The sequence below is a fragment of the Eufriesea mexicana genome, unplaced genomic scaffold (assembly GCF_001483705.2).
Source record: "Eufriesea mexicana isolate 0111107269 unplaced genomic scaffold, ASM148370v2 scaffold2467, whole genome shotgun sequence".
NCBI lineage: Eukaryota > Metazoa > Arthropoda > Insecta > Hymenoptera > Apidae > Eufriesea > Eufriesea mexicana.
Window position 1 is genome coordinate 1,782,609 of NW_016910588.1, and position 25,895 is coordinate 1,808,503.

The 25,895-nt window shown below is 33.3% G+C and overlaps 1 protein-coding gene across 1 annotated transcript in view; it reads right to left on the reverse strand.

The window, feature by feature from the left end:
- Positions 1-5,028: 5,028 nt before the first annotated feature.
- The window catches only part of LOC108550080 (uncharacterized), a 57,978-nt gene continuing 37,111 nt past the window's right edge, over positions 5,029-25,895 (reverse strand). The window contains exons 6-10 of the mRNA XM_017903687.1: positions 18,875-18,973; positions 14,102-14,440; positions 9,372-9,587; positions 6,751-6,901; positions 5,029-5,765 (exon numbers count right to left, since the gene is read on the reverse strand). Coding sequence (XP_017759176.1) covers positions 5,029-5,765; positions 6,751-6,901; positions 9,372-9,587; positions 14,102-14,440; positions 18,875-18,973 — 1,542 coding nt within the window. The remainder of the gene's footprint in view (positions 5,766-6,750; positions 6,902-9,371; positions 9,588-14,101; positions 14,441-18,874; positions 18,974-25,895) is intronic.

Consider the following 25,895-nt stretch of genomic DNA (forward strand, 5'->3'; position numbering starts at 1 on the left):
CTGAACTCTTCGAATGTTATTGACTGACTGACTGGTACTGACTCTCTCGGTGGTTATACAATCCTGGTTTCTCTGCTGATTGGTTGCTATGACGTTGGGGGTGTATGTTAACTTCAGCGTCCTTTGGTGGTGGTGGTTGTTTAAACAATCTAGATAATTGTGCTTGTCTTCTTGAAGGGTGATATATAGTTGTTTGTTGCGGATTACCTAAGTGGTGGCTTAGGTGCTAAAGAAATCAAAGGGCGCTGACAGTAAGGATATAAACAACCTTCTACTTGGGACATTGCGGTCCTAGGGCCTCATCAATGGTACTTGAGAACTTTCAGAGCCTTCACACGGTCTATTCTAAACAAAGGGCCGAACGAAATACCGGGACGACATTCCAAGGCTTAACATAGAGAATATTAAAATTTGGACAATTATTCAATTAATTATTATTTTCTTACCGAGAAATTAGAAAAAGAACACAAATGAAACTTACCCTTAAGGGTATGTAAAAGTTTCATTTTCATAACTATGTGTGTCGTCGATGTATAAATAATTGCATTTAATACCTTATAAGGTTAGTGTTGCAAAAAGATCGTGTTTATGGATTGATGATTTTGGAAAATTAATTTTTTTAATTCTATTTCGTAACTATGGAAGTATATTGGATTATCTTTCGTGTTAAATACAGGGTGTCCCAAAAAAATGTATACACACTTTGCGTGATTATAGAAACAGTATATATTTAGATGGATTACAGATTACATAAGAAATAAATTAGGAAGAATAAGGTATTAAAGTGTGTATACGTTTTTTGGGACACCCTGTGTATGAAGGAAGATAAATTAAGCTTTTTTTTAAACAGCGAACGTGATTTATTGGGAATATGAGATTTTCGAATTTACGAAGTTTTTTACGAAAGAAAAATTAAAGTTATTATAATGGAAATAATATTTTTGATGTAATAATATACTAAATTATAGTAATATACTTACCTTACGTACATTACGATTATAAATTATAATAATATACTTATTTTAATCGTAATTGTATACAATTTTTTAGCACTAAATTATATTTGAATACGTTTAAGATTTAATATATTAAATTACTTTAATACGTGCAATAACTAATTATCGAATATCATAATATTCTATTTAAATTGGAATATATAAATTATATTTGAATACGTCTAAGATTTAATATATTAAATTACTTTAATACGTGTAATAACTAATTGTCAAATATCATAATATTCTATATAAAATTAGAATATATAATTATTATTGTTGTAACTATAAGAATACGTAATTATCGCATTAATTAGTTCATTATAAGAGGTAGGAGTAAAAGAAGCAACTGTTCGTTTGAATCTTCCGTCATTTATTTCTATTCACAGTCAATAAATTAACACTTGTTGGAAACCATACAAGAACTGAGATACGATAAGAATTACGAATTTGTTACCTCTATAAAACCCGCAATTAATCAATAAATACAAAAATCAGCTTATAAAAAGGTTCAGCAACTCACGCTGACGCGATTGCCATTTCCCTAATCCTGTTCTTTTATTTTCTTACTTTATGTACATTATACATATATCGCATCAAATTGTAAACTTTGCAAGAAAAAATGGACTAGACCGCTAAGTAGATGCTTAATAATTTCATTTTACTAGCGATTTAGCGACTCATTAGATACCGTGCTTCGTCGATTTCCCTCACGCTGGCCGCCATTTTCTCACTAGACGGCCATCGGAACGAACACGGTTCCGTCCATTCGTTCAGTTCGCGCGAAATTCGAATCGTAAACACGCTTGACGCACTCGCTAAGACACCTTTACCTTCACGTATCTATTCTTCAAATTACTTACTTCGATTATAATTCACTGCATCTATTTTTAATAACGAATCTGATTTTTTTTTTCCTTTTCTTTTCTTTACATCAAACGTTTGCGTACTTTTCGAACTAATAAAATTATTTGTATCGCATCTAATCATACTCTCTCGAAACATTGCTAATTTTCACATTTTCTCATACATTCTCACTCCCTTTCTCTTCTCCGCGCGCGTCTTCATTCGCTTCATCCTACCGTTTTCGTTCTCATCTGTTTTACTCTCTCTCTCTTTGATTCGTTCTCTCTACGCGTAATATTATTCCTCGTGGAACGGACAAACTATAGCATCGCCGTGATTTCTGTACACAAAGTAACGAAGATATTTTCGATCGGTAATTGCCACCGCGCGAAACCTGTTTTCAATTTCGAGTAGAACGTCCTCGTCAGGGGCAGATCTCGGTGGATGTCTTCCCAACGAACGGAATTTCTTAAATTAAAACGTAAATCAAGTCGTCTCGTCCGGGTACGATTGAACCTTGCAATACGGATCACTTAATGCGGTATATCGATAAAGTACGTGTGAAAACAATCGCTATTCTGGAAGCAGCGTGTGTCAACTTATTTACCCCCGGGCTTCTCTGCCGGGCCAATCATCACGGTTGAGAGTCTCGCGTATCTCTATAAAGTTTCTACATAGAATCGATGCTCTCTATTCGTCAATGGTCGTACGAAAAAGCGTAACAGACGTTACAAAATGGGGTTAAATCTTCTAATGCTACTTTGTAAATCGATAATAATGAAGAGAAGGTAAACATGCATCTTAAAGATTATAAGATCTCTAACGTTTGCTCATCAGTCTCCGCCATTTTGGATAGTGGTCGGGTCGCTCGCGCCCCGAAACCAATATATATTTTGATGTATTCTATTTACATTAATAGAGAGTCCCTTAGACCGTATTTTGATGATCGATTTTTCCCCCTTTCTCGATATCATGCACGAGTTCTCGTCGGTTTCATTCCTGATCTCGTTTCTCTGTCGCTTTAAATTCGTCTACCATTTTACACTATACAAAAGATGTACATAAGAGCCAACGGTATGATATATAACATATGTATATTTATGTATAGATCTGTATAGTCTAAAGTTTTGGCAAAGGTTGGATCAATATAAAACATCGTTAGGTTTCTATGCGTGCTGTATGTACATACAAAAACTTTATAACTTTAAATCTCTTTTCATCCATTTTTCTTCCTTTTTTTTGTGTCATAGTCAATATACACATGTACAGTTAACCATCTTGTCGAAGAACTAAGTTGCATCGATGATGGGGATTGTCGACCATGTACTAGTAATTCCTCCAAATGAAAAATTCGTGTCAAAGCGACAGCGAAGGTTGCGAAAATGAATCGGTTACAGGATTGGATAAAATAATGTCATAAAAGGTACTTCAACGATGGATTTCGTACAGGGCAGATCTACGGTTTCAATACGACGCTTCTCTCCTAAACACTCGAGACCGCCATTTTGTGCATAAGTGTGAACGATTACTTTATAATGTTATACAACGCTAGAGGGAAACTATAAAATCGGATAGAAAATTAGTCCTGCGTTCAAACTTTGTACATACCCATTACCTCACTATTTTATCCAACTTTACTTTCAAATTGCGCGGTATTCCCCGGGTTGCAAATAAACTAGATCGTATATTACCAGTAACTACAGAGTGCTTTAATAGATCATCGCTCGTCTTTCGTGTTCATCCACGTGTCACAGACCACTGGGACCTTCTCATCAGGTGTGCTTGCAAACTTGCAAATCATACGTACCATTCTCAGTAAATCAAATCGAAAGACGAGAAGCCTAACATTCCAACACCCGTGGAAAGGTTCGAATCGTGTTGGCAGTCGTTAATCTAGCGATTCCTGACTAATAATCAGCCATTCGCTATAGAGACAGGCTAAATAGCTGACCAAAGTCTCCGACGTCTAATTCGATTGACAGATCAACGTGTCCTCTCGTTACTTCTCGTGAAAACGTCTCTTTAGTCTCTGTTCTCGTAGCTTATTGTATACAAATTGCAAAGATGAATTTCCTATTGCAGGTCTCTATCTATTTACAAATTACGTAGACATAAATGCAATCTTATCACAATATTATCATTAGTTAATTATACGAGCGTCGAAAACGATAGACGAGATCATGAAATGACTGGCAGTGACATGGCAACTTTTCCCCTCTGGTGATCTGATTGGTCAAGCGAAACTGCCAAATTCAGTTCGATTCGTGTTACGATCGAAATGTCGAAACATTTAGCTCGCCTTTCTCGTCGAATCTCCATAAATCCAACCCCTCGGCCCTATCCCCTTATCTCCGTTATCCGCGGCTGTAAAAATTCACAAGGAGAATAATCGCGTAAAGCCGTGATCCGTTGTCGAGTTATAAAGAGCTGGAGTTCCCGTTGAAAAACAGACGAATCGCGGCATACTTTCGATTATAAAGTAACGAGGACAAAGAATCGACAAGGCAATAAAAGTTAGCGAAGCACCGCGTTATTTCGCTTCACTCCGAGCTGAAATTAAAACAAAAGAAATCCTGCAGTGAAACGTTTGCAGGATATATTGGATCGGACATCGAGTAGCATTGCATGGCTAGTTTTCGGGCATGGGACAATAAAACGATTCCTTCATGAACGTACATTTCGTATTTAACCACGTTCCTAATTCAAGTTCGTTCGATAAATCGAATCAGGGAACGCAATGTCGCATGAAATACGCTTCAACGAGTTACCTTCTAAACGTTCCTTCATTGAATAACTCTACGTAATCCTACAAGAGAGGAACAGAGAAAAGAAAGCCGAAAATATGAGAAAAGAGCTGAAAGAAGATGTACCTTCGTATAAACCATCGCGCTCCTAAGCTCTGCTGATACATAGTACTCTGTATATTCCCTAAGTAATCATCGAAACATTCGAACCCAGAAATTTCGATCATCGTCCTACCACGAAACCTGTTCCTCGAACATGCTGTTCGTCTCGTATCAGTCCAACTGGACCCATGTCAGAAAGTCTAGACCTCGGCTGATCATAGAGTACTCGCGACACAGAATACTGCATCGACATCGGAGGGTAAGATTTTCAACCCCGTCAATTTTACAATGGAACTTAACAAGACACGATACAAAGGTAAGAGAAATCGGAGCGTCGCCGATTACTGGTAACTAGCCTCTCCAGTTTGACTCTTACTGCTGGCCGGCTGAGAAGTCGGCGATGCCCTGGTGAAGTTACCGAAGTTCTTAGTGGGCGAGTCAGAAGCAACATTGGCGAGAACCTTATCCCTAGGCGGAGGAGCTGAGCTGATGCTGGATGAACTGACGCCAGAGTCGCTGGACTTCTCGCTGAGGCAGCCCCTCTGGCTTAGACCAGCGATGTTGCCTGTGGCCTCGAGGCCAAGGTCGCCGCCACCGACCACGTATTTCACCATCCCGGCGAGTTTCTGACCGCTTTCGCAGGCGTCCTCGATCACCACGGTCTCGCCAAAGTTGCCCCGTTTCGCTATGAAACGAACGTTCCCGCCACGTAGCAACGGCGACTTGTCGAATTGGCCCTCTTTCTGGCCGGCCGCGTTGCCAGTGATCGGTATGTTCGGATGAAAGTCGTCCTTGCTGTCCGCGACGGTGCTGCCCTCTGCAGTGACGCCGCCGACGCTCTTGGCTGGCGTTGCCGCGTCGAGATTGTTCTCCCTGGGCAGCTTGGTGGTCGTTGCCGATTCAGGACTCACGGTTCGCCGGCTGGTGGGATTCTTGTGAGCGTCGTAACAGCCAGAGTCCCGCGGGAACTGGCGGCGATTAAACGGTGAACAATGGCCGGATGTCTGGCCAGAGGTTAAGACCAGACGACTCACCTCGTCGCCCTCTGAGCTTGATGCTAAATCGCCCTCGCTTCCGGCTGTTAGGACAGAACAAAAACTAAGTTGTAGTTTCGCGTTTTGTTGTAGCTTTTGCACGTCTGGGATCTGCTGGGAAGGAATAAGAGGGTGGATTGTTTGCCATGTTCGATGCAGTTCTTGGGTGCATGGATGAGGTATTATAGAAGGGTTTGAAACTGAGTTCTCTTTGGCTGAGAGAAGTTATTTGTTTTCGTATGGAATTCAAATAAATTTTAATAAATAGTTCGAATTACTGGGAAAGTGCGGGTTTCTATGTTGCTAGATTAAACATCAGTTTAATGTGCTTGTTGAAAAAGGGATAGGATTGAAAATTCATTTTGGTTGAGACTTATAATTAGTTATTTAATAGATGGAGACAATTATTTTGTCAAGAGTTAATGATAATTAGTAAATAGTAAAGTTAATAGTAAAGAACCTTATTTTATTAGTACCTTTTATTCAGTTTGGTATCAAAATGATGGTTCGTTGTTAGATATAATATTGTTGTACCTTGAAATTTGTAACTTTTTAATAAATTAATTATTTGGAAGTTTTAACGAAAGGGTATTAACTATGTATTTCTTCCACTTTTTTCTTGTTATTTGGATCTACCAAAAATTTAAAATAATTTAAAATATAAATAGTTTAATCATAATAATATATATTAAAATAACATAAAAAAAATTAAAAAATGCAATATAATGGAAGCATAATATCCAGAAAGCCTAAAAACAATTATTATATTCACTAAGTTAATATTGCAACAAAATATTTCAAAGTTAAAACTTATATTGAAATTATTATATATATACACAGTAGAAAAATATATCTCAACATCTACATTAAAATTGTTGCATGCACAGTAACAAAATGTATAAAAATTTATATTAAAATTATTATTTACACGTACTGATAAAATACATATTAAACTCTAGATTCGAATTATAATATATATCTACGGTAATAAAATGTTAAATTGGTTAAAAATAATTAGTAGTAACTTACATTGAAGATCGTTCAATAACTGCACAGCGGTAAGGATTTTAGCACGATGCTCGGGCTGATGTATACGCAAGTAATCAAGGTCCGCAGCTTCAATTTCCCTGAAGAGCTCCAAATCCTCGTATCCGTTAAATACAAAAACAGGAATGTGTTCCTGAAAAGATAAATTATTCAGATTGTCACTATTTTTATTTTCGTTTTGTTTAATCAGTCTTGAACAAAATAGTTCACCTAATAAATATTATTTTTAATTCGATACAGCCTCAAAAATAAATTGTTACCTCGCACGAAAATTGTTTTGATGTTTGTCTATGTATTGTATTTATTCTATTAAGATAATGGTATGAAATAAAAAAATTTTTTAATATAAATAATTCTATATGTATAATTAAATTAGAAATCCTTTTGTTAATTACTTCATTAATGTTTTAATTAATTATACATATCAGTTACTACTAAAAAAATAATTAATTGTTTAATGCAATTGTTTAATTCTTTGAATTTTGAAAAAGAAAAAATTATATTTCTACAATGCTTTGATATTTTTCAATACATTCGATCACTTATGTTAATATATATTTTAATATATATTTTCTCATATTTTAATGAAAAAGAAATAAAAGAGCTAAACAGTGAAAATATAATTTTTTAAATCGACTATAAATTGAAATTTATTACAAATATCAAATAAAACGATTAAATTGTAATTCACAGCTTTATTCTGAAAGAACCGAAATTCAAATATAAAAGCGCGGGAAAATTAAATCGTTCTTGAGAATCATAAGCAATTAACGTATTGAAAAAATTAAAATCATTTTAACAAATACTAATTCATACATGAACTCGATCAAATGAAATTAGATAATAATTTTACATCTTTGGAAATTAACTATTCAAAAAATATTTTCCTAAAATTTAAACTCAATATTCCGTTAATTAAGACAAATTAAGCTAAAATTAATATTAACAATGAACTATTAAATTTATTAAAATTAATAAGCTTATAAGTCTCTTTCTCAGAAACTTCCTTAATCATAGACAAAACTATAATAAAACTTGTACGAATGTATTTGTCTCTCAGCTCTTAATACTATATTAAACATTCATTATACAGTGCATTCGCTGTAAAAATTGTTACACGTAAAATGATAATAATCAGATTTGTTAAAATATCAAAAAATACTAAAATAATACAGAATGCTTTTCAGAAACGCTATAAACATATTCATACTCAACTACGAAATGCACTATCATTTTATCACGTACTGTACATATGCATATCTGAAAAAAAAAGAAAGGAAAGCTATATATTAGGTTGGCAACTAAGTGATTGCGGATTTTAAATAAGAAGGAAAATACAACATTTTTTGGCGAATCTCAGATTTAGGTGTCGTCTGGGCTGGTTCATCTTGCATCACCCACGATCTTTTCCGATTAACGTTGTTATAAACTATCCAATTTTCGTCGTCAGTTATCAGTCGTTTCAGAAATCGATCAATTTCGTTGCGTTTCAGAAACGAATCGCAGATGTTAATGCGTTGCGTCAAATGAATTTCCTTAAGCTGATGAGGGATCCATAAATCGAGTTTCTTGACATAGCCAAGCCGTTTTAATTTTTCTTGAATGCATGTATGCGATACATTGAGCTTCTCTGCGATCTCACGTGTCGTGCTATGACGATCAGAATCGATAATGGCCTTGATATGGGTCTCATCAACTTCAACTGGACGGCCAGATTGTTGCGCATTTTTCAGTGAAAAATCACCAGAATGAAATTTGGCAAACCAATTTTGACACTGTCTTTCTTTCAAGGCTTCATTCCTATATACGGCACATAACTTCTTGCGTGCTTGCGATGCGTTCTTGCCTTTTCGGAAATAAAACAATAAAATATGTCCGAAATGCGCGTCTTGTTCTTCCATTTTTAAATTGGGATAAAAACGAAACTAAATAACTAATCGATACAATTTTTCAACTAAATTAAAGGCGGAAGTCCAAACAGCAGGAAAACAATATAAGTTAGGTGTCTTGAACACGTTGACTGAACAAAAGAACGTGCAAAAGCCATCTATTGACAAAATCCGCAATCACTTAGTTGCCAACCCAATACACAAGTAATTTTTTCCCAGTACACGTTTCAATGTCATCTAACCAAGAAAAAGAGGCGTCAAAAAATTTCGGAATTTTTAACTTTCATCAGTGTGTAGTTTCCCATCTCGTCCCGCGAATCTCTCTGCGAGGTACAAATCCCTCGGATCGAGGATCTCCTAGCCGGTGGGGCGAAAGAGACGAAACATTTATCGCTAAAGAAGATCTCGCGACAAGAGGAGAAAAGCAGGAACCAGGGAATCGATGGTACGAGATAAGGGGAGGAGAAAGATGGATATAAAAAAAGGAAGTGTCGAGGAGAAAAAAGGAACACGCCACGTACCGTGGAACTGTGTATTGTACCGCGGTATAAAAGGGGCACGCAAGAGTGGGGTGATCGGCGGGGTGGGATGTGGATGAAAAGAGAAAGGTCCGGCGAATAAAGAAACGTATAAAAGCAGGTTCCCTGCTTTGCATTCGAAGCGATGCAAATGCGAATCAGTTTGTTCGAGCCGTGGCAAGATATTGCTCTCTACCTGAAGATTCATTCTCTGCAAGAGCTCTTGAACGGAACCGGGCTTCTGCCTATACCTCTGGCCCCACTTCCCCCGCCCTTCGGGTTCGCCGCGCCTTGGAACCCTGTCGTTTAGTATCTCGACGTTTATGAACTTGAAGTGGCCTATCCTGTTGTGCAAAACACCCTTCCACAGACCGCTCTTGTTCATTTGCACCACGTCGATGATGTCTCCCTTCTGCAACAAAAGCTCGTGTTGCAATTCGCCTCGCGATTTCCACGTGAGAAAAACCTTGAGAACTCTTACACTTTCTAATTCGTGGAACTCAACACCAGATTCGACGTTCGCGTTTGTTCGTGCTAGCTGGGATCGTTGTTAAGTCACGTAGCATCGGGAAATTTCGAAAAAAAAAAAATAAATAAAAGAATGAAAAGAAGAAGAAGAAGAAAATAAAGGGAAGCAGATAATTGTGTTTGAAGGGGTGGGAGAGGGATGAGAATGTGGCTGTGGGAGTAATGGGGTTTCGTGATCGTGATTCACCATTGACCCTTCGCACTCGTCGATTCGCGATTTAGTTTTATTTGTAAATAGTGGTGGAGGGGGTAAATGATAATGTTTTTCTCGTACGAGGTGTTATCGCGTTCGACGAGTGCCGCCCGTGATAACCGCTTTCGTACCGGCTGAGTGCTGCGAACCGACACGACTGGAACGCTACTCGCTGATTTGGTGCGATTGTTTTCCTGTGATTGAACCCCCGTGCCCTCCTCAAGTGCTTATACCTTGTCGAGGTGAGGGAGCTCGATTTCGCAATCGCGAAATAAGCTTTTCCTGATTTTCATACACGCGTTCCTACTTCCGACTTAACACTTTACCGACCGGAAGCCTATTAATCGGCTTTTGGTCGCCGATGCTTACCGACCGATAGCGTATTTTTAGCCCTTTTGGTACGTTGCTCAGTTGCGTTAGTTGCGTTGCTTTGTAAGCTCCCACATTGTGGGAAATCTCCCACAGGACCGCAATGTCCCAGGTCAAGTGGAGGACTGTTTTATGTCCTTAGTGTCTGTTTTTTTTTTACAAATTTATCTGAGCATACGAAACGCACAGATACTCCCGTGCGACAGTCTAAACCGAAACAGAGCCGGCGTCAGGGAGAATCGTAGAAGAAGTACTATGCGTTGCAGGAAAGAAGTCATCTCGTTCGGTTGCGGGCAACAGGGGTATTCCATATTGCTTCGCCTATACTCTCGTTAGTGATACCCACTCTTCTATGACATTCCCAAAACTACTATCTCCAAGTTCTGTAACGTGATACGTTAACATTAACGAAAGAAATGTTATCTCAGAGTTAACTTACAATGAATTGGAAACACTACTACGCTTTGAGATGAGTCTACGTTCTTGCATCTATTTTTTGCGTCTGTCTCACTTTGTCTCGTTGCTTCGTTCGCTTTCTTTGTCACACGGTGTTCTATGACCGGGCTAATATGAAGGGATCATTTCTGCCAATAAGGGGAGCGCGTTTACTCTGCATCTGCGATGGAATTAGAATGCGTGGGTTGGTGAGGATTGGTGGGGATTCGGTCCTACAAGTTTCTCAGATGGCTTCTTTCCTGCAACGCACAGTACGTATGCCGTTGAAGCGGTTGGTAAAGTGTCAATATCTTGTGCCCGCGAGTGTGCTGTGTTTTGAGCCATCGTAGAGCTGTTCGCGGCACTCACCCGCTACGAAAGCGGTTATCACGGGCGGCACTCGTCGAATACGATAACACACGATGATGAAACTTTATTTCAGAAAAATGTTTACTGCGTGGTAAAAATTCTCAGAGTGCAAAGGGTTAACAGCTATGTAATCACTGAATAAGAATCTTATGTGAACACATTGTTGACCGGTGACGAGTTAACTCGTCTTCTCATGCCCAAAAGTTGTTGACCGATGACGAGTTAACTCGCCACTGCACTTGCATTATCTATTTCAATTTATGGAACCCAGGGCGATATAGAATATCGCAAAAGCTTTGTGCATCGTGTTTAGTCGTGTCTGCTTTATAATAAAGGAAATATTTTTCTTGGTATTTAAATTTTTATTACAATTTTAGTATTTCGAAAATTTCAACCATCACCGAACGTAACGGTGAAGAAAGCTTCAATGAATTATACACAGATACTTTCTTCATCTGATTGACCCAGTGACTTCGAAATAAATTGCAGTGATTCGGAAAGTGATCAATCTGACATTATTCCAACAAAATGTCAAAAAGAAATGTTATAGAATCTGATAGGATTATTCAAACATTTCGCGTGTACTGTAGAATTTAGGGATTTATTTTTTGATAAATTTTGATTTTCATTTAGTTGTTTCTCAAACCAATTTATGCTACTTCCAAATGAAACAATTTCATAAAAATTCTGCAGAAACTTCACCATGGACGGAAGTTACAACTAGCGATATACAGAAAAATGCAAAATAATGTTTCTGCGCAAAATTGCCGGTCAACAAAGTGTTAAAAAACTTATCGATATCAAATAATATTGAGAATTTTAATTATGAAAGTAAATATCGTGTATTGAGCTATTTGCTATTTACTCGAACACGGAGTGAAGAAATTTAGGATATATTCTGGCATCGCAATTGGAAATTTTAAAAATTGGAATTTCATTGAAAAGAAACCAAAATTAATTTTCTATAATTATAAAAAACCAATTATCGTTATATAATAATTCTCTTGTCATTATATCGGCCAGAATTGGTAAGACACCCAGTATATGATAACTCGAGACGCGTTACGACATTTTATACTCCCACGATAATTTTCAATTTTCAAGTAACATTTGATATACTTTTAACAGTAAATTTATTACAATTAAGACACTAGGTTTACGGGACATGTCATTTTGACGAATCTCGAATTTCAGGAGGAAAATTGCAGACACCGTTTACATTTAAACAAAAATAACTATAAATTTTATATAAATATATATATATATATTTCAATTTATTAGGATTTGACTGAGAAATTCAATTTTATTGACATTTTCGACTAATATGGTAGTGAGCTAATTTTTTTTGCATAAATAAGGAGGAAAATTCTTATTGAATTGCTATAGCCATTTCAATTCAATAGGATTTGATTGAAAAATTCAATTTTATTGACATTTTCAACTAATATCGTGGCGAGCTAATTTTTTTGCATAAATAAGGAGGAAAATTCTTGTTAAATTGCTATAACCATTTCAATTCAATAAGATTTGATTGAAAAATTCAATTTTATTGACATTTTCGACTAATATCTTGATGAGCTCATTTTTTTGTATAAATAAGGTGGAAAATTCCTATTGAATTGCTATAGCCATTTCAATTCAATAGGATTTGACTGAAATTATATATATATATATATCATAGTTTCATTTACATGTTAATAACATATAATTATATTTCATTTTTAGTTATTTTTTAAAGAAAATGTCTGATTTCGTTCACGCGTCGAATTAACAGGTGTCTGTAGAGATATACGAGGAATGTCCCTGTAAACCTAGTATTAACCCTTTGCACTCGAGAGGCGCCTCTCAGTGGCCATTTAATCAGATTCTAAAAATGGATGTTAATTAATATACAAATATACCACGGAATATCGAAGTACCACGGAATTCTACGTCTTAATTTTCATACGATTTCTTATTAATCGTTTTAGAAATATCCTAGACTTTATGGCAGAAAGTCTTCGAATTACTATTTTCCTGTAACGAAAAGATCACAGAGTGCAAAGGGTTAAAACCGATTTTTAGATTTTGTTTATCAGAATTTTCAAAATATGCGATCGATTAAATTTTCATAACAGAGGAAGTAATAATCAAATATAATGACTTGAGATATTGATGCAATGAATCAGAAAATGACTATAACTCCGCTGTATTAAATGATATATTTAGCTACCATTTAATAGAGCAGAGTTATAGTAATTTTCTGATTCATTGCATCAATGTCTCAGATCACTGTATTCCTAATTTATATATTTCTGTTACGAAATTAATGGAGGACAATACAAATGGAACCGAGAGATGATTCCAAACATAATTTTATATTACTTGCTGATCTTCGAGAAATTTTTCTAGCAATTCTTTGTGGGAGAATGTTTTTAGATTTTGTTTATCAGAATTTTCAAAATATGCGATCGATTAAATTTTCGTAACAGAGGAAGTAATAATCAAATATAATGACTTGAGATATTGATGCAATGAATCAGAAAATTACTATAACTCCGCTGTATTAAATAGTATATTCAGCTACCATTTAACCCTTTGCACTCGAAAGGTGAGCTTCAGTCACCATTTCATAAAATTTGGAAGATCGATATTAATTAATACATCAAATTTAACGCGAAATAACAGTGTGCGAAGTATCGAAATCAAATAATTCTACAATTCCAGTATTAATTCTTTATTTACTGCTGAAAAAAGTATCGTCAATTTTTTAGCAGAGAATCTTTGATTTTCTTTTCTTCTCAAGCCAAAAAATCATCGAGTACAAAGGGTTAATTTTCACTCGAGTACCTCAAGACTCAAGCGAACCCACTACAACGAACTTAATATCTATAAAAAGGGGACAGAAGAAGGAAGGTTAAGAGAACGAAACTGAGAGGTAACAATTTCCCAAAATTCGGATACTCACGCAGTAACGATGTAACGATAAAATCAGAGAAAAGGAAGAAAATTCCTGGACGACGAGCCGTAGGTGAAGGCACATGAAAACAAACCTTAAACTTGAGAGCCTCCTTATCGTACGGGCTAGGCGTATAATCGACGAGAGCCCTGGCTCTGCACAGCACGGGGCCAATGGATGTCGGACTGATGGCGTCCCTGTCTTCGCAGGATATCGAACTGTGATTGCTTCCTGCACGCACGAGTGCCTGCGTGCTCGAGCCACTTCCGCTCGGCAGGCTCTCCACGCTGCTAGCGCTGCACGGGAAGGCCTCGGACGAGGCGCGATCCTGCCGGAGCCTAGAGATCTTCCGCTGCACGTCGTGCCTCAAATTTCTTGCCCGACCCGCGATCCCTGCCCTGGTGTCGCCCTCCAGCAGGGCGCTAGCTTCCGACTGCAAATTTCAACCAGCCATTGCGTGACACGTCCAGCGACAAAACGCCTCTTTCAGGTCGCAACGACGGTAAATGGAAAGAGGGACTTCGCAATATCGTATTAATCGGGTCGAAGAGTTACACGGAACGAAGGCCCGATTCAAGGCAGGGATGCTTCTCGCTTCTCAAGCGTTTCAACATATCGAGATGCGAGTTGATCGACTTTGAATATCGTCTATGGTGGTATCATGTCGATCAGGTGTTTTGTAGCGCGTGCAAGTGCAGCGGGGGTCTGCAGATCGAAGTTATTTTATTTCATAGTTTTCGAGGTGCAGTTTAGTTCGTGTTATAATACCGCGTGGCATTTTTAGTATACCGTGAAAGTGTTCGAATGCTGTATTTCGGAAGAATTCTCTAATTCTCGGAAATTCCGATTTCAACGAAGGCTTGCGTGCACGTAACGAGTACCTAACGAGTGTTACACGAAGATGTTTATCAGCAGAAAATGACATTAATAGGGGTAAAATCACAGGGAGAAATTTGTATGACTTTTTACTATAGTTTACTATAAATTTTTACTCTATCTCGCACTATTATACGATTACATTAACTCTTTGACTGCCACGCCGAAAGCATATGTTTCGCTCAGTTTGTTCTGATATTCTTTGATGTTCTAATAAAAATTTTTAATCGTTCAACGGGGCACTTTTTATTTCAAAGTATCTTCTAATTAGCGGTTTTATTCGAAATGGACTAACTGTCAATTTTCATTCAATGTTGTTCAATGTAGTTTAAGTAGTTCAAGCGCTCCGGTCACCAATGACCAACATGGCGTCACAGGAGAAATCGTGGCTAGTCATATATGACCAACATGGCAGCCAAAGTGTTGAAGAAAACAAAAATTAGATTGTAGATTCGAGTGATGATTTCTGTGAATGAAGAGGATTGATCTACGTTGAATTCGTTATGCTTTACGTACCCGTATACTTCCATTGAAATCGGAATTTTTGAGTTAGGGTACTCCCTTGAAGCACTCGAAACATAGCGTTCGAACACTTTCCTGAGCTACTATAAGTTAGGACAGAATTTGGTACTAGTTATTTTCCGCTTTTCTGTGTGATTTGGGGATCATGAGATTGGACGAATTTTTTATTTTTGTGGAACTCTGAAAGGAATTTTGAAGTATTGCAGGTTTAGGGTATAGTTTCCTAGACTATGTAGTTAGGCTACGAATACAGTGAATGCGTTTTCTGACGAAGCAAAGTTCTAGACCATTTAAGATTTTCTTTGAACAAATAGAAAGAAATATTTTGGTTTAATTCTGCATTATTTACAAGTCTATGGTGTTAGAAATAATAAAAATTAATTTATAATAACAGAATAACTGGAATTAAATTGTATTCGTATTAAATTTTGCTATATCATCTTGGAAGATCATTGAACGACTAATATCAAACATAGTGGATTTGAATCATTATTATAATATTATTATAATCATAATATTATTATAATATAATATTATTATAATTATAATCATTATGAAATCATTTGAATGAATTATTTGAATTATTGTGTAACGGAATGAGAAAAATTACGAATTAAAAGTGAAACGTTTATGAGGCAAATATAATTGGCGATGTTCTACACGAAAAAGTGGAATTTGGACTAATTTATTAAAAAATACAATATAACTATCTTCATAAAAATTTATTTATTTATTTATTTGCTAGAATATTAGTTCGTCAGAAAACAGCAATCTTAGTTTTATTCTTGATTGTTTCTGATTTTATATATTATTTATATATTAAGGAGTTTATCTTATTAATAAATAAATAAATATAACACAATAATTACAACACGAAACAAACTATACCTCGAAAACAAGCTCATATGCAGCACATGTTCGTATGAGCTTTTTTCTTATTTCAGTATGCAGAAACCACCCCTGCTGTACTTCTTGCATATTACAGAACATTCTCTATATAGGATGTCCTAATTAAATAAAATCACCTAAATATACGCCTTATGAAAGAAAAAAGGGAGAAAATATTTAAAAAATTTGTTATATATTTAACAAAAAATTCTTTCCACGACTATCTATAGTCCTTGAAAGTTTTCCGTTATCTCCACATAGCCAATAAGAAATAAGGCTAATATTTAGGCGACCGCATTCTGCTTGGCCACCCTATATAGTAACATTAACCCATTGAACCCTTCCATCTCTTTATAAAATTTTCGTGGATAAACAAATCAAAATTCAGAATATTACTTAAAATCCTTAAATTTTTTCTTTCAATACGAAATATTCGATTTTGAAGATATTCCAATCACGAGAACGCAATTCTCAAACAATCGCGCGAAAAGTTCTCGCTGTTCAAAGGGTTAACTCGGGTCAGGTATGAAAAAGTATCGTACACAGCGAGATATATACACAGTGGTATTTAGCCATATCGTTTTGCTGGTACAGCTAGATCGAACGTGTTGCGAAATTCCTTTACGAGCCCTTCGTTTCGCGCAGTTCCTCGATCGATGCGAAGTCTGTCAATGAAAGTCTTTTTTACAACAGGGACTGAGATCTGGATATCCTTCATCGTGATCGTAAGACGATTGTTCCGTGGTTTCGAGGTCATGCAACGATTATGCGTAAGGCACGGACCGTGGAAGGTTCACAGAGGCTGACGAACCTATATAGGCATCGGAGCCTGCGTGACGTCGTCGTCGACTCGTCGGTGGTGTGCACACGCACCAGTGTTGTGTATACCTCGTGGATATTATGTTCGGAAAAGCGTCTACATTCTTGCCTCTTTTTCGTGTGTACGTCGTTAACGAAACGCTACTGACTCGGTGAAGTGTGTTTGACGAAGGTTCAATGGAGTAGCACGGCTAAGGACAAGTTTGAACGGAAAAAGCTTCCATGCAATCGAGTTACGTGATGTTCCATTGTTATCGACTTCACCGATCTGGTACGAAGCTTAGACGATAGTTGGTTTCCTTTCTTTTTCTTTTTCTTTTTTTCTTTTTTTTCTTTTGGAAAAAAGTCGAGGAAATTTGGCGCCGAGAATAATTGTGACAGGGGAGTTGGAATATCGAGAAGTTTGATTGGAGAGAGAGAGAAAGCGACCAGATGAGTGAAGATAGATCTTGATTTTACGAATTTTACTTACCCCACAGGATAGACAAATAGAGAAGAAATTAAGGGAGGAAAGTATCCTAGATTTCAACGTGGAATGTTTCAATGGTAACCATTACTATGACCAGTTTTGGGTCAGTAGAAAGGTAATGTCGGATTTTTGCATATGGTTTTCTATGTAATGGAAATAAGTTTCTTTTCTTTTGTATACAAGTGAAAATGGAGATATTTAAATTTAAATTTTGCATCGATGAATGATTGAGTTTGAGATGACTTATCACTACTTTGTAATTTTTGTAATTAAACGAATTGTAAATCAAAATTTTTTTTAATATAGGTTACATGTTATTTTTAGATATTACCCGAAAATAGCAATTGGTTACTTAATAAAAGAAAATGATGGTGTAATTTCTTTCCTTGGAAAACCTTGCCCAATTTTCACAAATACGTCACGGTATTAATAATTATTCTAAGCATAGTTAGTAACATTTATCACAAATTAACAGTTTTTTCGAAATAAAGTTTCACGGTATAATGAATGATTTAATTCTAAGTTTAAATAATAATTGGTAAAATTGGATATTTGCAATTCTTTTTAATCTCAAATAAAATTATACGAAATAATCAATAAATATTTTGAACTCAAGCAGTAACTCTAATAAAATTCCAAATTAACAATTTTTAAAAATTAATCTGCCACGTTATAGAAATAAGAAATTAACAATTTTTATTCAAATAAAATTCAAAAACTAGGTAATTAGTAATCATTCTGATCTCGAAGAACAAAATCCCAAATTAACAAACTTTTTAATTTCTTCAAACTAAAAGTTTCACATTTCTACAATAACTCACAATTGTTTTGAAACAAAATTCGACAAAAATGCCAATCGAATCCCAAATTACAAAGGTGTCAAATAAAATCCCAAATTAGCCGATATTTTAACAAAATCCCATAAAATAACCAACAACCATTGCGAAGAAGATTAACGCCAATAAAACCAAAAAGGGAAAATATTTTCCAAAACGAAAAAAGGAATATTTTTCAAAATAAAAAATTTACGCAATAACCATAGTGATTTGCTGAACAAGTAGTCTCGCGCTGAGAGTGACTGGAATGAAACCGACGTTACTTTTCTACTAACCCAACGGCATGCATAACTTCAGCAAGTACATCGCTCGTTAGTAGTTTCTACAGCACATTTAGAGGAACGTTCGTTCTAGGTAGGCACGATCATGCAACACGCTCTGCGAACGTAACGACAAAGGACAAAAAGTAGAGAGAAAGGAGACACTTGTGAAAGGAGGACTTGTATATGTCACGTACTGTGTGTACGGCGGCCGAGTGCTGATTCTCAAGCTCTTCTTGATCCTCGTAGTCGCTGCTCTGGCTTGGCGATAGTCCTTCCTCGCCGCTACTCCGGCTCTAAAACGTTGATACTCGCAGAGACAGTTCTAATCACGGATATGTAAAGGAGGAAGCGGGCTCTAGTTCGTTCTATTAGCACGTAAAATGCTGTTAGAGGAGGTCAGTCGTTATGGAAGAGATGCTAGTATCAAAATCAAACGTGAAGGTATACCATGTATGATGTATAGATCGATAGTACAGCAAAACGAGTTACGGTATGTGTTGTGAATATAAAAAGTAGTTGCTATACGTGCATATACGAGGGTCAGCCCAAAAGATGTGCATGCCATCCAGCTTCTTAGAAGATGAAATTAGATAATCACATTTAAGTTGTTCTTGTGTCGATTGTTTCATTAGCACCATGTAAGTTCTGCCTTCGTTGCGTGTTGAAGGATTTGCAACAATCTTTTCATTTGCAAATAATTTCTTTGTTATATGTGTATATATTCTTTTACTAATTTTTATATAAAAATTTGTTGAAAATGGCATACAAATTTCTGTTATCGATTAGACAAATTATTTAGGAAATTTAAATGCTTCTAGATTAAATGAAAAAATTATATACATAATCTAGGAGATGAAAATTCGTTATAAAAATAATTAAGCTGAACAGAGCCAAATAATTTATAATTCTTTAATTATACATTTTTTTGTCGACACTTCCTATTAAATAGCCTTCTAATTTCATTGGCCAATTTTTGTTTATATAAATAAAGCTTCTCCGCGTATGTAAAAATAGAATTGGAAAAATAATTATAAAAATATGCAAGTACTTTCAATTATTTTATTTAATTAGAAATATATGTATTTCAATTATTTTCAAGTTATAGATTTTATTATTTACCTGATATAACAAGATAGTAAATTTTATATAAAAATGCAGTTAACAATTTATTTCTTTAGCTATATACAGAGGCAAAAATATATTTTATAAATCAACAACCTTCTATCATTTTATACATTTTAAAGTCGTAGACACCACCGCTTGTAAATTACAATTACATTGCATACTCTGTTCAAAAATTTAGCTATACATTAACAAACACAAATATTAATAATAAAACCAATTAAATCTTTTATTGCAAAATATCACTGATACAATAATTAACCTCTTCAGGTATCTGACACATATGTGTACATTTAATATGTATAATATTAAATATATATTAATATCTCGAGGGATAATATATATATATTCAGTTACTGTTGGAGTTGGTTATTTTTCATTATTTTCGTGACTTCTGTTTGGGTGATTGATTTACTTTGGGGTGGAAATGTTGGTTTAACCCTTTGCACTGGAGATGCGACTCTCTGTCGTCATTTAATCAGATTTTAAAGATCGTTGTTATTTAATATCTCGAATAAAATTCCAAATTAACAATTTTTAAAAATTAATCTGCCACGTTATAGAAATAAGAAATTAACAATTTTTATTCAAATAAAATTCAAAAATTAGGTAATTAGTAATCATTCTGATCTCGAAGAACAAAATCCCAAATTAACAAACTTCTTAATTTCTTCAAACTAAAAGTTTCACATTTCTACAATAACTCATAATTGTTTCGAAACAAAATTCGACAAAAATGCCAATCGAATCCCAAATTACAAAGTTGTCAAATAAAATCCCAAATTAGCCGATATTTTAACAAAATCCCATAAAATAACCAACAACCATTGCGAAAATTGCCCAACGACACGTGGAATATCGAGGTAAAATAATTCTACGTCTTATTGTTAATTTGCACTTCTTATTTACCATTTTGAAAATATCGTCGACTTTATGGCAGAAAGCCTCCGAATTGCTATGTTTCTGTAACGAAAAGATCATCGAGTGCAAAGGGTTAACACTAACCACAGCCTAAATGATTATTTTTCAATTTCTTTATTAAAAATTCTGTGTTTAGAGTTATCGTTACAGTTATTTGATTTTTTTATTTTTTTTTTTTAGTATATGTATTATGAATTTTTCAATACTTTTTTCTTATTTCGTTGTGTTTTAAGTTCTTTTTTAATTTTTCTATCTGCTGGTCTTTTACTCGGTCGTGGTAGGTTTAGTATTAATTAATTTTTATGGTCAGAGGATGATGTAATTTTTCGGATTTAACCAGTCCAGAAATGAATTTTTTAAAATGGGAAAAGAATTATTTAATTTTTTTATATTGATAACAATTCAGTAAGTATTCGACGAGGTCTTCTTTTAAAGTTGAAGGATTCTGTGGTGAATAGTTCTCCAATTGATTTTAATTTTCTTTTTACTTATAATAATCTTAACTTTTAAAAATTAAATGTACACATATGTGTCAAATCCCTGAAGAGGTTAATTATTGTGTCAGTGATATTTTGCAATGGAAGGTTTAATTGGTTTTATTATTGATATTTGTGTCTGTTAATGAATAGCTAAATTTTTGAATAGAGTATGCAATGTAATTGTAATTTACAAAAGGTGGTGTCTACGACTTTAAAATGTATAAAATGATGGAAGGTTGTTGATTTATGAAATATATTTTTGCCTCTGTATATAGCTAAAGAAATCAATTGTTAACTGCATTTTTATATAAAATTTACTATCTTGTTATATCAGGTAAATAATAAAATCTATAACTTGAAAATAATTGAAATACATATATTTCTAATTAAATAAAATAATTGAAAGTACTTGCATATTTTTATAATTATTTTTCCAATTCTATTTTCACATACACGAGAAAGCCTTATTTATATAAACAAAAATTGACCAATGAAATTAGAAGGCTATTTAATAGGAAGTGTCGACAAAAAAATGTATAATTAAAGAATTATAAATTATTTGGCTCTGTTCAGCTTAATTATTTTTATAACGAATTTTCATCTCCTAGATTATGTATATAATTTTTTCATTTAATCTAGAAGCATTTAAATTTCCTAAATAATTTGTCTAATCGATAACAGAAATTTGTATGCCATTTTCAACAAATTTTTATATAAATATTAGTAAAAGAATATTAAACACACATATTAATGTTGTATCTTTTTTGTATATATTAATACCATAAAATGAAATATAATTACAAAGTCTTTGATAAATATTAATATTAATATCGTGAATTTAATAATATGTACACACGTGTACAGATCTATATCAAAGTAGCATGTAATAATAAATTTTAGGAAAATTTTTAATAACTGTAAATCGAAATTCATGAAATAGTACATAAAATCTAAATATAAAAAAATAAATAAATAAAATATACACTTGAATTGAACATTTTGAAATTTGCGAAGAAATTTATGTTTACTAACAAATATATTTAAGAAAGAATAAAAATATGTATATATTTTATTTTTTCCATAACAAAATAAAATAAATGATAACAAATATAAGAAATATTAATAAATATTATAATAACAAATATTTCATAAATTTTATACCAATGTATATCCAAAGATCGACTTCAATTACTCTCATAGTAATCGATATTTCGATATTTCGGTATTTACCAAAATTTAATTAACTCGATTAGGTAACTACCAAAATTAAAAAAAGACTTATTCTGTTGTAAATCCTTCAATTGCACGAGTATCCTTCGTATTAAGTATTTTATTGTTAGTATATCTTAAAGCATTATGTTTCCTTCTTTATTCCTTTATTGTATATTCTTTCCACTGTATTTAAAGCACTTGGAAAACTCTTATTTATTTTCGAATAATCTTCGTGTAATAGGGCAAGTGGCAACAGATCACGTGTACGTGTATAAGCGCAGGAAACCCAATCGCGTTGGGGTATAGTGGTAACAAGAAATAATAAGATTTATCAAATTTCCATCGAAACATGCCCTAAAGAATATTTCAAGTAAAGTATTCTCTTGTGAATCGGAAGTATGCCTTTATGTACAAACTCCTGATATATTGTTAATAACGTAGAGCGCACAACTTGCGATAAGACACCCTAATACGTAGCAGAAACTGAGAGCAGCGCACTAGACGTTCCAAAACTTTGAATTAAATTTCTGGAAAGTTGCATTCTCAGCCATTCACCGTGAAGTTCATGAAGCACGGTTGGTCAACTCATCGTCGTATGAAAAAACTTTGCTTCATTGAAATACGCTCAAATTTTACTTTGTTTCGTTCGTAGAAGATAAAAACAAAAAATAAGATAAATTTAAGTTATATAACAAAAAAAAAAAATGTTTTTGTTGCGATAAGACTGATTACGTGTGAATCTCATATTTTAATCAGTAAATAAGTTATTTCTTGTGCAAAAATAAATTGATATTAGGGAATAATTGTGAAAGAGCTATATGTATCCAAAATTTGTTTTATTTTTTTAATTGCAATTCGGTTTGTGAACTTTTAACAATTGTGCTTAACGTGTTAGTAATAATTAGTAATAATCAGTATAACGATGTCTTCCCTATAATTATAGTTTCTTTGATATGTTAAGTTATTTTAGTGTTGAGATAGTTCAGAATTAATTTTTGTAATGTATTACTTTGCTATTTAATATAAAATTTATTGATTAAACAAAAATTAAATAAACTTAATTAAATTAAAAATTAATTTAAATAATGAATATTAAATAAACTTACTAACATTTATTATATATTAATCCTTAAAAATCTAACAATTTAATTAGTATTGACTATTCCTTGGTAAATGGTTACTAGTAAATAGTAAATTAAATATTTAATGAAAGCTATTATATAAAGTAAATTAAATATAAAATTAAATGTGTGATTAAAGCCATTGAACATTTAGTTGTATTTAAAAATTGTATGTATCTGTAATGTGATACCTAAACCGTAGAATTCATAATAATAAATTCATATTCATAAATTAATTTTTTAAGAATCATTTCCAAAGGACATATCAAGAATCAATCAAAAACATATTGTACGTATTTTTATTTAAATTATTCCCAAACTTTGAATAATATTGAAAAATGAATTTTCTCAAAAATAATTTTGTTCATAAATTATACAAGAACTGTATTTATTTTTACACAAAAAATCACTAATTTTTAATAATGTTATGTTTTAACAATGCTATATTATTACATAACTGAATTTCCAGTAACTTTAGCAGTGATCCCTATGCACTTTCCCACATAATTTAAATCTTTGAATTTAAAAAGGGTCCAAAGAAATTGTCACTTCCATCAGTATCTTTTGCCACTTTAAATCTATACTAATTTTTTTTCTATTTCAATGTTGAAAAAACAATGTAAATATTAAAAAATTAAGAAATATAAATATTAAAATATATCCGAAGAACCACAGCAGGTTTAAATTTAAAATTTACATATGTTGTTAAAATATTTCATTTAACTCAAAAATTCACGATTTACCTACAGTCAAGAAAAAAAGGAAAAAATTAAATAAATCGAAAGTCCATTGGAAGAATAACAGTCGAGTGCACAGTGGAGAATGTAATTAAGAAGGAAAAGAATAACATATAAGAATTCGTTATGTTTTTCATTCGACAGATTTAATTTGTACCGTTCGTTTAAACTGCTTATAAGAAAGTGTAGCTGCGTCGTTTAAAGCAGTAAAACCTGGTCGACCATTTAGTACGCTAATAAAAAGAAATTGCACGTTACGGAAGTAGATAGCAACTGCAGGCCACGCATATCTACACGAGTTAATGATACACTTAGTACCGGTATGTCGATGTATGAGTACATGTATGGAAAGATACAGAGAGTGAGGCTGTCAGTTCTGTCTGGATGTCAGAATAGGAAACAAAAGGGTGTATTCCGCTTCCACGGTCAGATTATTTATCCCAAGAATTCTACTCAAAGTCAACGTTCATTAATGCAATAGCACTTATGCATTAGCTATGGCGAAATGACGTTACTGAAATCAGCGATATGCCAGCCTATATGCTAGTAACATGGTGGTGATAATAGTATCGTCACTGAAAATATTTTTGGTGGAAAGTCAGAGATATGTTAAATTTGCTGAAATGTTAATTAATATTTGATTTATCGCTTTGCGGCTCGATGAATTTGAATTAAATGTAATATATATTTAATTTGATAGAAATATATAATGTATATATTTGCATCATGATATGTATGAATATCTTAATTTATTTGGACGTAACTTAAGTGTAATATATTTTAATATATATTTTATTGTAAATATTTAGTAATAATTTGGATAGACTTTTCAGGAAATATAATATATATTTGTATAATGTTTGTGTAATATTTATATGATAATATTAATACATCTAAATGAAATATGATATATATTTAATTTAATGCAAATAAGTAATATGTATGTATATAATAATTTAAATTTGAATTAAATATAACATATATATATGGATATCAAATGGCAAAAAATTAAATCCAATATTCTCATTGATAATTGTACATATCAATGATACTTCATTTATTACACCATATCGAATTAAAAATCTGATATTTTTGGAATTAAGTTAAAAAATCTATTTAATAATTTGTAAAATGTTAATAAATGTTATAAATTATAGATAATTGGTCAATTATGTTATAGAATCTTCTAAATTTTTGTTACTAATTTCTGTCTAAAATATCAAGATTCAACATTTAGTAATACCCTAAAATATAAGATTACTCTTATATAATTGATATCAATTATGTTACAGAACCTCCTAAATTTTCGTTACTAATTTCTATCTAAAATATCAATATTTAATATTTAGTAATACCCTAAAATATAAGATATATTGAGAAAAAACTATATTAAATAATTTAAATTATATAATTCAAAATATAGGTTTTAAAAACGATATTCTAAATAACAATATTTAGATAATATTTCACCCTCGCTTTAAGTAACAATATTACTTCAAATTATTTTAATCAATATTAATAAATAACGGAATAATAGAATATAATAAACTAAATAATAACTCTACTTTTTCCTAAACATCAACAAATCCTTAAACAATTATCAAACTTCCTTAATTTAACTCT